A 16,834-nucleotide genomic window follows, 5' to 3' on the forward strand; every position below is an offset into this window, starting at 1 on the left:
CACCAAGGGTGGAGGTCTTTGGGAGCCTCTCACTAGTCTGCACACCACACTAGTATTTTCAGAAGAATTTTAAATATAAGTGATGATTGTGGGCATCTTTATCTTATTAAATGAAGAACTTTTTTTTGTAAAAAATGGAGATTGAATTTTATCAAATGGCTCTTCTACATCTACTAAATTACCATATTTTTCACTTTTATCATATTAATGATTAATTTTATTACTACATTTCCTCTTAATGAACCATCTTTTCATTCCTGACATGAACCCCTTGTCTTGTTATTTATCCTTCTAAATGCACTGCTAAATTCTATTTTCTACCATTTTATTTTAAAATTTATGTTTCTCTGTTTATAAGTAAAATTGGTCTATTTTCTACTCTTTTGATATTTTACAGGTTTGTAATGGTTATGCTGACATTTGTAAAAAAAATTTGGAAAGTTTCTTTGTTTTCTCCCTCTGTGCTCAGAGAAATATTAAATAGTGTTGGAAATCTCTGTGCTTTGAAGTTTGTGAAGAATTTGCCTGTAGCTGTTTGGCCACTTTCCCAATTTCTTAGTGTTAATAAGTACATTTAGTTTTTGGATTTGAGAGGGAATCAATTATAGTAATTTATATTTTGCATACCACATTAGTAATTTATATTACTAGTATAAATTAATATAAAATTAAAGTAATAAGGCTTCCCTGGTGGCGCAGTAGTTGAGAGTCTGCCTGCCGATGCAGGGGACATGGGTTCGTGCCCCGGTCCAGGAAGGTCCCACTTGCCGCAGAGCGGCTAGGCCCGCGAGCCATGGCTGCTGAGCCTGCGCGTCCGGAGCCTGTGCTTCGCAACGGGAGCGGCCACAACAGTGAGAGGCCCGCGTACCTCAAAAAAAAAAAAAAATTAAAGTAATATAAACCAATATAAAATTATACTAATATTTGTAATTTATATTATACATTAGAAAATCACCTGTGACATCCTGGATGCTGTAGATTGAATGTTTGTGTCCCCCTAAAATTCGCACGTCAAATCCTAGTCCCCAGTGTGATGGTATTTGGAGTAGAGCCTTTGCGAGGGGATTAGGTCATGAGGGTGGAGTCCGCATGAATGGGATTAGTGCCCTTATAGGAGAGACTCCAGGAGCTCCCTCACTCTTTCCACCAGTGAGGACACAGTGGAAGGACCACTGTCTATGGACTAGGAAGTGGGACTCACCAGACACCGATCTGCCTATGCCTTGGTTTTGGACAAAGGACATGCTCCTTTAGGCACTGCAGGTCTCCGAGGCCCCCCACCTCATCTGCAAATACACACACACACACACACACACACACACGCCACACATGATGGCAGGTGGCTGGAGTCCAGGGAGCAGGGAGCGGTCAGAGCAGTGCATGGCTGCAGAGAGGTTGCTCTGAGCCTGGATGCCCTCTGCACAGCGAGACTGGCCAGGAGGGCTCATCCTGAGGTCTCCACGCTGTGCCATGAGGTCCCTGGAGACCATAGTGTTAATGAATCCTGGGTGCTCCCTGGTTACTGGCAGAAGTACAACTCTATTGGGAAAAATTCCTCCATTTTGGGTCCATAGAACCTCACTGATGAAGATCAAGTGCTGTATTCACAACAAAAGACTTCCAAGAATGCAGGCATCAAAGAAAGTCAGCTGCAGTGAGTGGGGGTCAACAGAAACAATGAAGGACAGACTCCTTCCTTTCACTACCCCCTTGGACTCTAGAACCTCTGAACGTGAACCAGTTAAAGTAATTATGGGCAGAATCCTAAAGATGAGCATGCAACAAGAAACTATCTGAAACAAATAGCTGTATTTGGGGAAGGGTAAAAATAGAACTTATAAATACCTAAAATATAACCATTGAATTTTTCTAAACAAATGCAAATGTTCAACAGCTGATTAACAGGGAAAATTAGTCATCTGGAAAATACACCTGAAGAAATTATTCGGAATGAAATACTGAGTGGCATGGGTGTGGACGATGTGAAAGAAGAACTAAGGGATTTGGAGGATGAAGTACGAAGGATCAGCATGTGGCTATTGGGGTCCCCGACAGAGAGAATGTAGGAGAGAAAATATTTGAAGAAGTACTGGCTAAAGATTTCCAGAACTAATGAAAAATATAAATTTACAGATTCAGAAGCACAGTCCATCTTAAAGAGGATAAAGAAAAAGAAATGCACACATAGACATATCATGCAGAAACTTCAGGACACCAAGGGCAAAGAGACAATCTTAAAAGTCTTTAAAGAGTGAGCAACACCCCTCAAGGAACAGCAGTTTAACGACAGCCAACTTCTTGATGGCGACAGTGGAAACCAGAAAGTAGAATAATATCTTCAAGCTCTTGAGAGAAGAAACTGTCCACCTAGGATTGTGTATCCAGCAAAACTACTTTTCAAGCATGAGGTGAAGTAAACAGATAAACAAAAAAGGGGAATTTGCCACTCAAAGATCTGCACTGAACCAAGGACTTCTAAATCAAGGGTTCCTACCTTCTGGTAGAGCAGTCTGGTGAGGTCTTTGGGGTCCCTCTCAGAATGAGGTTTTTAAATGCATGAAATAAATATACAGGATTACAAAGGAAACCAATTATTTTAAAACATTTTAAAATCAACTTATTTTTAAAAGCATAATAATATATGTGCGACATTACTCATCAAATAACAAAATCCAGTGGTGGGTCTAGAAACTACCCTAATTTCAGAGTAAACAGCTCTGGAGAAGCCTACGTCTTACAGGGCAGAGCCGGGGCACATGAGTTTGGTACCCAGCGTACGTGAGCTAATTTGCATCAAGGAAACACACATTGCAGTAGAACAGGTGGCGTGTATCTCAGCTCTGATTTTCTTTTGACTCATGAGTTATTTATAACATTTATATGATTTTACTTTTTTTTCTTTCATGGGGCAACTTTGTCATCGATTTATAGCTTTGCTACTGTATGAAAAGCAAATGAAAGCTGTAGGGTTCTTTTTCTATCGAGGAGAAGGTCCTTTGAGGAGAGTGGCTTTCCTTGTGGATGTTCTGAGTTTGATGCACTGATATGCAGAGAAAGTTGGGACCACGGGCCGGAAGCAAACGGTTGGGAGCAGGAATGTGCTGAGGGAAGGAGGCACAGGCATGGGTGGGATGGGAAGGCTGCAGAGGTGTCTCTTTCCCAGACGGGAGCCAAGATGGACTCAGGAGGCTGAGGGCCTGCACGCCTGATGGAACCTGGCCATGTGGCTCCAGGGAGACCCAGACAAAGAAAACCAGGTTGAAAGAGAAGAAAATGGAGGTGGGATAAAGTAGGAGCATCATCTACTCCATGAGGCCCACGTAGCGCAGGCCTGCAATCCAAGAAGGTTTGGAAGGTGGGGACCCACAGACGTCTTTCATTCTGATCAGCTCAGAGTACTATCTGTGCCCTTATTGCAACAGCAGGTCTTTCTCCAGACACGTGAGTGCTGGCTTTTTAGTGGTAAACTAGCACCACTGTAGCTGTGGGGCAGCCTGCCATATATTTTGTGAAATAATTTAATTGGCTTTCAAGTCTGCATTCTGGAAGCAGTTGCTTCACTACCCGAAATGTTGCATTACCATTTGCCTTTGAACCAGATTGGAAGATCTGAAGAAAGTTCCTGATTTTAGGCAGTGAAAGAACTTTGCAATCTCAGAGACAAGATTTAAAGGACTGATTTATTCCGGGCCTCGGAGTACAGGGGCAGCACCAATCAAAGGCAAGGACTTCTGCTGTAAAGATGCTGTTACTTCCCCGCAGTCTCTTATCCCTTCTCATTGCTCTCAACAGCAGGAAAGCTCTTTCTCATTTCTAATTTTATCTCTTGCGTCTTTGTAGGCTGGGTGGGGAAGTGGAGAAAAGAGCCAGTTGGCGTCCTCACAGCAACTCACAGGTGCTGGGAAAGTTAACCCTCCTCTCTGGGCAGCATCATACCTTTCCTGTTCTTTTTGGTTTTTCTTTCACAACTACTGAATTGTCTGTTCCTCTTCTCTGACCCTCTTCAATGTCTTTGTAAACTGCAGACTTTGAATAACAATCCTGGCAAATTAAACAGGGCAGAGGGTACTTGAGATATAATTTCACTGGATGCAGGACCCCGTTCCTCACAGGAGTGGTACAAAGTAAGCCTGCAGAATTACCGAGATAGCAGAACATGCCATTGTCCTGCCTTGTTGCTAGGATTGAGCAAACAGCAGTTCAAGCTAAGTCCCTGTCTTTTCAGAGCAGGGATATGGTCCCCTCCCCTGGTTGCCATGGGGATGGGAACAGGCACCCTCAGGGAGGAGGAGCCCAGCATCTGGTCTTTGAAAGTCTCCTCCACTCTAATGTAGTCTCCCTTGTTAGAGCTGGTGCTGGTGTTTCTGTACCAGAGGCAGAGAAGTCCGCTCTGCCTGAGAGCAGACGTGGAGGGAGAGGGGATATTTAGGAACAAAAATCCAGCATCCCACTCTGGATGTGTTAGTGTATTAGTAAGCTTAGGCTGCAGTAACAAAATATCGTAGAAATAATGCCATTTGCAGAAACATGGCTGGACCTGGAGATTGTCATACTGAGTGAAATAAGTCTGATAGAGAAAGACAAATATCATATGATATCACTTACATGTGGAATCTTAAAAAAATGATACAAATGAACTTATTTACACAACAGAAACAGACTTATAGATATTGAAAACAAACTTATGGTTACCAGAGGGGAAAGGTGGGAGAGGTATAAATTAGGAGTTTTGTAATTAATATATACATACTACTATATATAAAATAGATAATCAACAAGGACCTACTGTAAAGCACAGGGAGTGCTGTCGATATTCTATAATAACATATATGGGAAAAAAATCTGAAAAAGAATGGACATGTGTATATTATAACTGGATCACTTTGCAGTATACCTGAAACTAACACAACATTGTAAATCAACTATACCCCAATATAAAATAAATATTAAATTTAAAAAGTTATCATAGACTGGGCCAATTAAACAGAAATGTATTTTCTTGCAGTTCTGGAGGCTGAAAGTCTGCAATCAGGATGCTGCCATAGTCAGGTTCTGGGGAGGGCCCTCTTCTTGGCTTGTAGACTGCTCACTTCTCTGTGTCCTCATGTGGCCTTTCCATGGTGTGTACACGTGGAGAGAGAGATCTCTCTCTCCTTCTCTTCCTATAAGGCCACCATCCCATCATGGGGGCCCCACCTTCACAACCTAATCTAACCCTAATCAGTTCCTGAAGGTCCTGCCTCCAAATACCACCACATTGAGGGTTGGGGCTTCACCATATGGATTTGGGGGGTACACAGACATTCAGTCCCTGACAATTTGTTTTCTATTTCTGCAGAGCAGATTTCTGCAAACTTTGCAGCTTAACACAACACCCATTTACCATCTCACAGATTTCTTGGGTCATGAGTCTGGACATGGCTTAGTAGGGTCAACTGGCCAGGGTCCCACAAGGCTGCAGTCAAGGTGTTGCCAGGGCAACATCATTTCAAGATGCTGTCCCTGGGGAGGGTCACGGAATAGCACATCCTACTCACACCCAAGGGGAAGGCATTATACAAGGTCGGAATCTCCATGCCTCATTGCGTTTGATGGTTTTATTCTTTGCCTTCGTATGGGGGACTTGGATCCATTCCCAATTATAGTTTTTATTGATATTTAGAAATGTAAATTACCTTCAAGAAGCAAATTGTCGATGTTTGTTGGAAGTAAAATTATTTGAGGGGATTTGTGGAATTATAACTTCATGATGAAGATGGGAAATGTCAAGAATTTTTACTGTGGCCTAAGATAAGTGCTGTTAACTTCCTTTGTGTTTAGAAACCCCTGCTCTTCGGAGGTCCAGTAAAATCCCTGTTATAAGTGGCCTGGTCATTGTAGAGACTTGATAGTCTTAGCAGCTTAAGCTTAGAAGATGAAGGGGTTCTGTCTGTGCGCATCAGAGAGGACTTGAGAGGCCTGGGCTGGTTTGGGAGTTCAGTGGGGCCCCACGTTCTCTCGAATTCCTAGCCCCTTCCTGGGTGAGGAGGCATTGGGCCACGTCTGGAAGGATGGGTGAAATGTCACCTGGTAGAAATGGGAAGGAGAAGGCAGAGCGTAAGTGGACATCTTCTGGGAGATAGTCTGAGAATTCTCATCCTCTCTCTAGGCTCAGTCTGGGCGTGGCCAGTGTTGGTGTGAAGGACAGAGAGAGGACACTGTGGAAGCCCTGTCCTAGGGGGATGGTGGGGTCAGAGCTCAGCCCCCAGAGCTCGGCCATCATCTGAAGGAAGAGAAAGGGGTGGGGCTGAGGCAGGGGGCCAGGAGGTGGGGGGTGACAGGAGGGGAGTGCTGAGTATGGAGGGAAGACAGCCCGCAGGGGTTCCGTTCCAGGGCTCGTGTTTGAGAAATACAGTGGCTTTGGTGCCCAAAGTGGCCAGGACATGCGTGGAGGGTCACTTAGGGCGCTGCTGGTGGGAAATCAGGGACCGGATTTGTGTGGGTCTGGTTGCCCGGCCAGGGAGGTGACATTCACCTGACAGAGGCGTCCAGCGCAGTTCCAGTGGAGGGGCAGAGGTGAGTGAGTGGCTGAGCACCCCGTCCAGGCAGGTAAATCATGAGAGCGAGGGCAAGCAGAGGGGGAGGAGAGGTGTCGAGAGGAAGAGCCAACCCAGCTTCACGACTGCGGCTCCTGAACGCGCCAGGAGCTCAGGTGTTGACGGCGGAGTTGGCAGAAGTTTTGGATTCGCCGCACGAAGGTTTGGAGGTGGAGAGAAGAGGTCAGGGTGTGCGCTATCCAGCATGAGGTGGTGGTGAGAGTCCTGACAGCCTACCCTTAGGAGAAATGGCAGCTCAGTCCAACGGAAAATGACTTGGGGGAAGTCGTGTGTCCATTGAGGAGGAAGAATTCGACACCAGAGAGGGTGTTCTGATGGGTGGAGTGTTGCGTGCAGAAGGGGAGAGAGCAGCTTTAGAGGCACATGGAGAAGAATGATGGAGACTTGGCCTCGGAGACCATGGGGCAGGGGGATGGGGAACAGCAGCCCAGGGTTTCTGTGACGGCTGGAGCTGGAGCTGGGCGGCATCACGGAGAGAGGAGACTCGGGAGGTGGGAAAACGGTTGTCTGTAACATTTGCAGCATTGGCTGCGTTTGGAAGAGGTACGTGCCCTGAAGAGAGAAGGAAGGTGTGACGGACTGGGAAGCAGAGCATGCTGAGGCTCTTCCATTCATTCTTTTCTGTTATGTGTGTGTGTGTGTGTGTGAATAAGGTTTAAAACCTTTCATATAAAGACAACTGGTCCGGGTGTTGTTGGACATCTGAGACCAACACGGCACTCGGTGGGTGGAGACTGCAGGGTCTAAGACTCAGTCCTGCTCAGTGCAGAGGTGCCGGAGGGTGAACTGGGCTCCGTCACCAACGGGACCTTGTGGGTCTGTTCAATTGCGTGTTCTCCTCTGGGTCTGGGGTCCGTCCTTTTGGAATCCCAGGGGAAGTGCAGCCCGGCCCCTCCAGCCTGGTCCCGGACTGCCTGGCCCAGGCCCACCGTGGAAAGTCAAGGTGGTAACGGCCCTTGTCTGTTGCATCCAACGACCCCTCTGAAGGCAGATTGCGGTGGGCAGTGGGCACGGGGTACAGCTGTGTCTCTGTGGTCCAGTGGCCCTGCCTGGACACAAGGAGACTGGGAATGTGGGGATCAGCAAACATGGGTCTGACATGGGCTTGGGGGGCAGCCCGGAAGAAGGGTGGGCCAGGAGCCGAGGGTGGTTCTCCCGGGAGTCGGCAGACACAGGGAGACAGGGGTGCCAGGGCGGAGGGGGCACTGCTGGGGAGGTTCTGGGGGGACACGCTTGGCGGGACGGGGGCCAGGGGTCGGACGGGGCTGGCCTGGGCCGGGGCGGGCAGCTTAGAGCCAGTGTGGACAGCGAGGGAGCCTCCTCGGTGGGGTGAGAGTGAAGGGGAGACCCCTGTAGGGGCTGGGGGGGTCCCAAGTGTGGGAGAACAGAGGGAGCCTTCGGGCCGCTGTGCAGGTTGCGGGTGACCTGTGAGTGGGGACAGCACCGCCTTCCCCAAAGTAGTGTGTTCAGTGCTGTCTGTGATGTTAAATCACACAGCAAGTATCTCTCAGGACCTGGGGGGATAAGGCTGAGGGCCCGGGGGTGGGTGGGAGGCTCGTTCAGAAAGCGCCTCTGCTCTCGGCATCCCTGCGAGCTGGTCACTCTGGCCCCGCGTGGTGGCTGCAGGTGTGACTGTCGGGAGGGACAGACCCACCACCGTGACCCGCTCCTGCCTGCGTGCTGTGCTCTAGAAAAGTCCTGGGAGGCTCCTCACCCCCTGCTCCCTCTGTTCCAGGTGCTGCTGTCGGGACTCATCGGCATCGTCTCCTGGAAGAGGCCCCTGTCCCTCGTGGTAAGTGGCACCTGGGTCCCCATGCGGCCATGGAGCAGGGCTCTGCCCGCGGAGGTGGGAGTGCTTTCAAGGCGCGTTAGTCTCGACCGTGGGCATCCTGCTGCCTCCTCCACAGGTGCTCACAGGCCGTCCTCTTCCTGTTCGTCGGTGTTGTGCCCTCTTGGAGGACATGCCACCGACAAAGGCATTTTATTAAGTGCAGATGCAAGCGTTTTCTCTAGACGGATAATCACGATCGTGCACATGCATATGCTTACGGGTGATCCCACAATAGGACGTAGCTCATCCGAGTTCCAGAAATGTTAGCTTTCTGTGTGTTCTGGAGACTGTGAAGCTCTATGAGGTATTGGTATTTCTTTGCATAGATGTTTCTTTGGAAGAAGGAAGAAAGGGGTACCCCTGGAGCCCTCTCTCATGGGGTCAGGTCTCATGCTGGGGAAGAGGACGCCACACGGCGGGGTGGAAAGAGGATGATGGTTTTTCCATCTGAGAGTACCCAGAGTGAATTTATGTCTATTGATTTGTACGTGTGTTCTTCTCAGCATGCGCATTAATATATTTATGTGTCCACGTCAGGACTATATGGAGAGGTTTTCTGGGTTTTGATGGATAATGAAAAAGACGGCATGGATTTTTTCCTCTTAGGTGGTAATCAATTATTTAAAATCTCTTCTTTAAGTGATTAGACTTGGAGATAATGACATACTAAATATTAATGGAAATAGAAAAAAACCCACAAATCTTGTCTGTTGTAAACACCTCCTCCTTCGTGAGGGGAATCATGACATCCTGAAAAGGCACTGGGAGGGAGGGGTAGTTTAATTCAGGGGGCCTCCTCTTGTACAAAATACTGAGAAATTTCCTTAAAATTTTTTTATATTGAAATTTTCAAATATTCACCAAAGTAGAGAGACTGGTATAATGAACCCCATGTACCCTTATCCGTCCTCAACAGTATCAACATTGACTGGTCCTGTTTCATCTAAGCCCCTTGCTGGATTATTTTAAAGTAAATCACGGCTTGTGTATCGAGACGCTGACTCTTCTGTGCAGGGGCAAGTGGCGGCAGACACTGGGCCGTGGGGCCTGACGTTTTGGCTGTGCTGTGGGTTCCCTTCAGGGAAACAGGGACAACCTGCCCATCTCTCCTGACCTACCCCCACCATGCAGTGCAGAGAAAGTAAGCCCTCAGCCTGGCGTCTGAACAGAGGAAAGCCGCCCCCCTTCGGGTGGGTGTGTGGGATGGGAGAAAGGGCACCCGTCCCCCGGCCACCTCACGCCCGCCCCAGCCCTACCCTGGGACGGAGCTTCTTGGGACTGGGCATCTTACCGCAAAGGATGCACGTGCTCATGCCTACTGAGGGGTCAGGACTCCTTGTGCAGGTGGCGCAGGTGTGTCCTTGGGGGTGGGGGGGCCCACAACAGTAGGGTGGGTCTCGGGGCCTCGCCCAAGGAGGGTGGCCCCAGCGGGAGCCCCTGCAGCCGAGGTTTCAGGGGCTTACCCCCCAGCTCCGCGCAGCCCAGCAGGTCTCCAGGTAGACGAGGAGGAAGGACTCCCCCAGCTCAACTGGATGCTTTGCTGAGTCAGGGAGGTAAGGGATCGGTTAGGGTGACACCAGCTGCTGTCAGACGCCAGACTTCGTGTCTTAACTCCGTGAACATCTGCTTCCTGCTCCCGTCCAGGCGGGCCTTCCAGGCAGTGACTGCTCCCCCGACACGAGATTCAAAGACCCTGCTTGCTTCCACCGGTGGCCCTGCACTCCCCAGGCCCGTGGGGTCCCCTGCATTTCAGTGACGGGGGGAGAGGATGGAGGAGAAACACGTGCTTCTTGACGTCCTTGGCCTGAAGGGGACACTCATGCTTGCCCATCACACCAGTGGGGAGGGCTCGTCACGGGGCCCGAAGCGTGTCTGGTTGGGAAGGAAGCTGGAAAAGGTGGTCCCTCCCTGGACGGGTCCCTCCCAGAGACGGCCTATGTTGTGGAGTGGGGACAGAGTCTTGGCAGAGAGCTGGTTGTCTCTGCTGTAAGGACACTCTTCTGTCTGTTGACCAGGATGATACAACTTTTGATTCATTAGCAGAAAACTCACTCTCTGAACTGTGAGCGTTGATGTGGCCTTAGTTTTCCTCCCTGCCCAGCCTCACCCTGACACCTGGACCCTCTGGACTTGCGGCGTGTGGTGTGGCGCCCAACTGACAGGTCCTCCCCGACCCCTCTGGCCTCTGCCCTGCCCTTCCACTAATGAGTGGGCTCGCTTCTCGCTGCTTCTCGCTGCTTCCTGGAAGCCCTCCTTCCCCCCAGGCTCCTCCTAGCGTCTGCGTCCAAGCCCCTCATTGTGTTCCACAACATGTAGGGCCCACCTACAAACTATTGTTAACAGGAACCATGTGCTGGGCGTTTCCTTCGTGCTAAGCCCTGCATGGGATCCCCTGAGCTTATCCACACGGTATCCTTGTGAGTAAGCTACTGTTTTTATCCCCATTTTCCAGAAGAAAAGGAGGACTTAGAAAGGTAAGTGTCTTGCCTAGGGTCTCACAGCTAGAATAGCTTGAAGTCTTGATTTAAATAATTCCTTTTTTTTAAGAATTATTTTTTATTGAGGTGACATTGGTTTATAACATCATCTAAGTTTCATGTGTACAGCCTTATATTTCTGTATCTGTGTATGCTGCAGTGTGCTCATCACCAAATATCCAGTTTCTATCCATCACTCCTCCACTGAGCCCCTTTCCCCTCTGGCAACCACTATTCTGTTCTCTGTGTCTACGTGTTTGTTTTTGGTTGCTTTGGTATGTTCATTTATTTTGTGTTTTGTTTGTTTGTTTTTAAGATTCTACATACAAGTGAAATCATACAGTATTTGTCTTTCCCTGTCTGACTTACTTCACTTAGCATAAAACCCTCAAGGTCCATCCATGTTGTCACAATTGGCAAGATTTTATCTTTTTTATGGCTGAGTAATAGTCTATTGTATATATATGTACCACATCTTCTTTATCCATTCCTCTGTTGATGGACATTTACGTTGTTTCCATGTCTTGGCTGTTGTTAATAGTGCTGCAGTGAACATCGGGGTGCATGTGTCTTTTCAAATTAGTGTTTTCTTTTTCTTCAGATATATGCCCAGCAGTGGGATTGCTGGGTCATATGGTAATTCTATTATTAATTTTTTGAGGAACCTCCATACTGTTCTCCATAGTGGCTGCACCAATTTACACTCCCACCAACAGTGTAGGAGGGCTCCCTTTTCTCCACATCCTCACCAACATTTATTATTTCTTGCCTTTTTGACAATAGCCAGTCCAATGGGCATGAGGTAGTAATCTCATTGCAGTTTTGATGTGTGTTTCTCTGACAAATAGTTCTTTTATACCAAGCTCCAGTTTTATCCTTTACTCTAATGGTATGTTTCCATCTTCCTGAGGCATAAAACTGAAGAGGCCACTGTGAGTTCTGGTTCATTTCCAGGGGGACACGACACCCCCCCACCCTGCAAATGACCACCAGAGCGAGTTGCCCTCTCTGAAGGGAGGTGTCTGCCCCTCGAGGTGTTGGAAGAGCCTCGCAGGCTGGCTGGGGGAGGCCAGGAGCGATGCTGATGCGGGGCTGTGGGGGCTGCCCTCGGTCGGTTGGCCATATCTCTCCTCCGACGGGCTGGTGAGTGTGGGCCTGTCACAGCCCTGCTGAGCCTCCTTTCTGTGCCTCACTCTGAGCCCGTCAGACAGAGTGAGGTGAGGGACGGGGTGTAAGCTTCAGGCCACAACGACTTGATGTGTTGTGGGTGGTGGAGGGGCTTGCGTTGGGAAAGAGGACAAGGTGGGGGCAGCAGGCTGGCTGATGGGGGCGGGAAGGAGGCTGCCCTTTCCAGCTGGGGCCTGTGATGCGAGGGAGGAGGAGGGAGATGCTGTGACTTTCTCACCGTCGTATTTTCTAAGAGCCTTTCCAAATTCTGAAACAAGGCGGGCGCTACGCCAGTAGAGAATACGTATGTTCACATTTTTTTTCCACATTCATTTTTTTCTATGTGCTAAGTGTCTCCTATGATTGAGATAATTGTCTTCCTTACATCAAACTATAAAAGGTTCTACATTACGCTAGATGCCAATTAAGATTCAGATTGTATAGCTCTGATTAGCTCATTTTTTTGAAAGATTCAGTGGCATATCTTGTGATTGCTTATACATATATCAATATTGGAAACAGTCTCACACATAATCACAGGTAGTACAGGAGCCCCCTCCCACCATCCACGGTCCTGCTTTACATGGTTTCAGTTACCCAGCCTCAGCTGCAGTCTGAAGATATTAAATGGAAAATTCCAGAAATAAACAATTCAATAAGGGTTTCCCTGGTGGCTCAGTGGTTAAGAATTCACCTGCCAATGCAGGGGACATGGGTTTGATCCCTGGTCCAGGAAGGTCCCACATGCCGTGGAGCAACTCAGCCTGTGTGCCACAACTACTGAGCCTGCACTCTAGAGCCCATGAGCCACAACTGCTGAAGCCCGTGCGCCTAGAGCCCGTGCTCTGCAATGAGAGAAGCCACTGCAGTGAGAAGCCCACTCACCACAGTGAAGAGTAGCTCCTGCTTGCCGCAGCTAAAGAAAGCCAGTGCACAGCAACGAAAACCCAACGCAGCCAAAAATAAATAAGTAAAATAAATTTTTTAAAAATTAAAAAAAAAAACAATTCATAAGTTTTCAATTTCTTGCTGTTCTGAGTATTGTGGTGAAACCCATGCCATCCCACTCCAACCCCCCTGGGACGTGAATCATCTCTTTGTCCAGCGGATCCCACCTGTTAGTCACTCAGTAGCCATCTGGGTTATCGGAGCGACTGTCGCAGTATCTCGGTGCTGTATTCAAGTGACCCTTATTTTACTTAATAAAGGCCCCAAAGCTCAAGAGTAGTTATGCTGGCAATTTGGATACACCAGAGAGAATCTGTAAAAGTGCTAGACTTAATAAGGAAAGAAAAATCGTATGCTGAGTTTGCCAAGATCTACAATAAGAACAAATCTTCTATCTGTGCAATTGTGAAGAAGGAAAAAGAAATTTATGCTAGTTTTGTTGTCACTCCTCAAACGGCAAAAGGTATGGGCATAGTACACTATAAGCACTTAATTAAGATGGAAAAGGCATTAAATTTGTACAATAAGATATTTGAGAGAGAGACCACATTCACATAAATTTTATTACAGTATATTTTTATAATTATTCTGTTTTATTATTATTGTTAATCTCTTACTGGGCCTAACTTACGAATTAAGCTTTATCACAGGTATATATTGATATATACATGGTTCTGTACTATCTGCCATTTCAGGCATCCACTGGGGGCCTTGGAATGTATTCCCTGCAGATAAGGGGGGACTGCTGTACACTTAAAAAAAAAACTTGAGTGGGTAGTACTGACCTGGCCACTAGATTATTTGTGATAACTAATACTATTGAGAAACTAATAACCACGGGGTTGAAAACATTTTTAGAATTTATTTTTGTATGTAACAAATTACAGTTTATTTAGTATAGTTTTTTAAAAGCAAAGTAGACATATTTTGAAAAGGACTAATCTGTAGGAATCAGAGTGCCATATAGAGTGATGTGTTTAGTACTGTTTGCGTTTTATGTTATAGTGGTTGAGGAGTCTGACTTTGGGTTTATTCAGATAGTGGTTTAATTTTATTGCTAAATTTTATCAACCCCAATAGGAATGTATATCGGTTAGGGTTCAGTCTGAGGGGCAGAACCTCTAGGAGCCAACATCAAGCATCTCTGTGAGTCAGACTCTTCCAACCGCTGCTCTAGCCCCACTGCCCATCACCCTAACCACACCCACCTGGTCTTTGGTGATGAAGTGCCGCCACTCGGCCCCTGCCACCCTGGGATCCCGGGATCCTAGTTTGATGGCAGCACAGGCATGTCTACTGCAGTTTCTGATCTACAGAGGAGAGTCCCTCAGGGCTCCTCCAGTGTGCTGGGGCTCCCCTCACAGATGTATTCTCAGCGCCGTGGTGGAAGCTGTGTTCTCGGGATCCTCCGGGACGGGTGAGCAGGTCTTACATGAAGAGTGCACTCTGTCATTCCAGTCTCCCCCAGCCTTTTAAGTTCCTCCCTCGAGGGTATACCTAGAAGGTCTGGCATTTCAACTTCACTTAGTGCAGCCCACCTTGGGGTTCCTATTTGAGCCAAACAAACAGCGAGAATCCTTCCTAATTCCTCCAGCTAAGACGTTGAATGCCAGAATCTCTGCTTGGCGGGCCCATTTCACTAACCTTGGCCCGATTCAACAGTGTATTCCTTCTACCTTGATGCTCCACCATCCATGATATGTCCTAAGATTGCCCGTGTCTAGCTGTGAGAAGGGTCCCCAGGCTGCAGCACAGGTAGGGGGAGTCTGGGCAGAGCCTGGCACACTAGCTGATTTAAGGAGAGCAAGCTGAGGGCCCGGGACTTTAGGGTGGCTAGAGCTTTCAGGACAAGTGCCTGAGAGCTTACAAAAGTCCGGGAGACCCACAGATGATCCCTTATCAGTATTCGGCTGATACTGATCAGCTCTTGCAGGTGAGGCCAGGAAAGAACCAATGAGAGGATTAGAAGGAGCAACACCAGGCACAAAAGCAGGGCTTTCCCACCGCCCAGGTTGGAAAACCTCATGATTCATTGGGACAGCAGGTAGAATACTCAGCAGAATCTTGCTTCCCTTATGGGGAATAAAAAGCTCCAGGCTAAATGCTGCTCCAGTCCTGTCTGACAAATCTTGAGAGATAGATCCAAAAGAATCAAACCATTTCCAAGTAATTTATACATGTCCCAGAGCAAAGTTCAAGAATGTTCATAGGAATACAAAATTATCCACCCAAGACAACATGCATAATCAGATTACTAGGCATGTAGAGAAACAGGAAAATGCAACCTGACATGATGAGAAAAATAAACAAATTGAAACCAGTACAAAACTGACCTGGATGTTAGAAATAGCTGACAACGATATTAAAACAGTTGTTATAACTGTATTGCAGATGTTTAAAAGTAGAGACAGTATAAAAAAGACCAGTTGAACTTGTAGTGAACTACAGTGGGAGAAAAAATTCATTGGACAAGATTAACAACAGATTAGATCAGAGATAAGAAAGGATTAGTGAACTCGAAGCCATTGCACTAGAAATTATTCCAAAATGTAGGACACAGAGAAAAAAGAATTTTGTAAAAAATGGAAAAATCATTAGCGAGCTGTGTGGGGAAATTTCAAGAAGCCTCATATCTGTGGAATGGGTACCTAAAATAGTGGGGATGGACAGGAAAAAACGATTTGAGGAAATAATACTGAAATGTTTTTTCAAAATTGGATAAAACTATGAGCCCACAGATCTGAGAAGCTCAATGTGCACAAAGAACAGGAAGTATGAAGAAAAGCACACCAAGATATTATGGAATTTATAACATATATATGGAAAAAATTGTATAAATGCAGGAAGATAGAAGTATACAGTGTAAGGCTCTTAAGCTCTCTGGTGAGCTGTGATAAGGTGAATATATATACTATAAGCCCAAACACAACCACCAACATTAAAAAAAATTTTTTTAAAGACTTGGCTAATGAGCTAACAAAGGAAATAAAATGGAGTCATAAAAAATACCCAGTTCATCCAAAAGAAGACAGAAGATAAAGGAAAAATTAGATGATGAATAGATGAGACAGAAAGGAAACAAATAACAAGATTTCATTGCCCGTTTGAATTTTTCTGTGACGTGCTTGTTTACATCTTTTGTCTATTTTTCTGTAAGACTGTTTTTCATTAATTTGTGGGATTTCTTAATATAGTAATTATTTTCCATTTTAGGTGACTAATATTTTATCCCAGTCTGTTGTTTGTCTTTTAATTTTTGATGAAATGCCTTTTTAAAAAAAATATAGAATTGTTAGCTTTTTGATTTGCAAAATCTGTTGGCTTTTTTCTTATGGGGCTTCTGGGTCTTTTTCTTATTTTAAAAGGTCTCTCTTGCCCCACAATTCTGAAATTATTTTCCTGTGTATTTCTAAAACATTTATGGCTTTGCTTTTTATGTTTAGGTAATTGATCCCAAACTTACTTTGATCTATAGTATGAAGTAAGGCTCTAACTTTTTCTTTTCCAAATGGACAGCCAGCTAAGTCTCCAACACCATTTTTTGAATGTTCAATATTTCTCCTCACATTTGAAGTGTCCCCTCCCCACTGCTATGGACATGGGTGTGTTTATTAATCCCTATTTCATGAATCTTTTGGTCCATTTCTAAGCCAATACTACAATGTTTTAATTAGTCTAGCTTTAGACTAAATTGCTCTTTGATTTTTTTCATAATTTTCTTGGCTACTTCTGTGCATTTTCTCTTCAGTAAATTTTAAAATCAGTTTATAAAGTTCTCAACTGATAATGATTTGAGTTTGATTGTGATTGCATTC

At 46.3% G+C, this 16,834-nt stretch overlaps 1 protein-coding gene across 1 annotated transcript in view; it reads left to right on the plus strand.

Annotated features, from left to right (window-relative positions):
• ENTREP2 (endosomal transmembrane epsin interactor 2) overlaps window positions 1-16,834 on the plus strand; it is a gene marked incomplete at its 5' end in the record, with an annotated part of 374,409 nt that overhangs the window by 183,167 nt on the left and 174,408 nt on the right. The window contains one exon of the mRNA XM_081227296.1: window positions 8,332-8,388. Coding sequence (XP_081083422.1) covers window positions 8,332-8,388 — 57 coding nt within the window. The remainder of the gene's footprint in view (window positions 1-8,331; window positions 8,389-16,834) is intronic.

The sequence above is a fragment of the Mesoplodon bidens genome, assembly GCF_964165515.1.
Source record: "Mesoplodon bidens genome assembly, chromosome: 3".
Lineage (NCBI taxonomy): Eukaryota > Metazoa > Chordata > Mammalia > Artiodactyla > Ziphiidae > Mesoplodon > Mesoplodon bidens.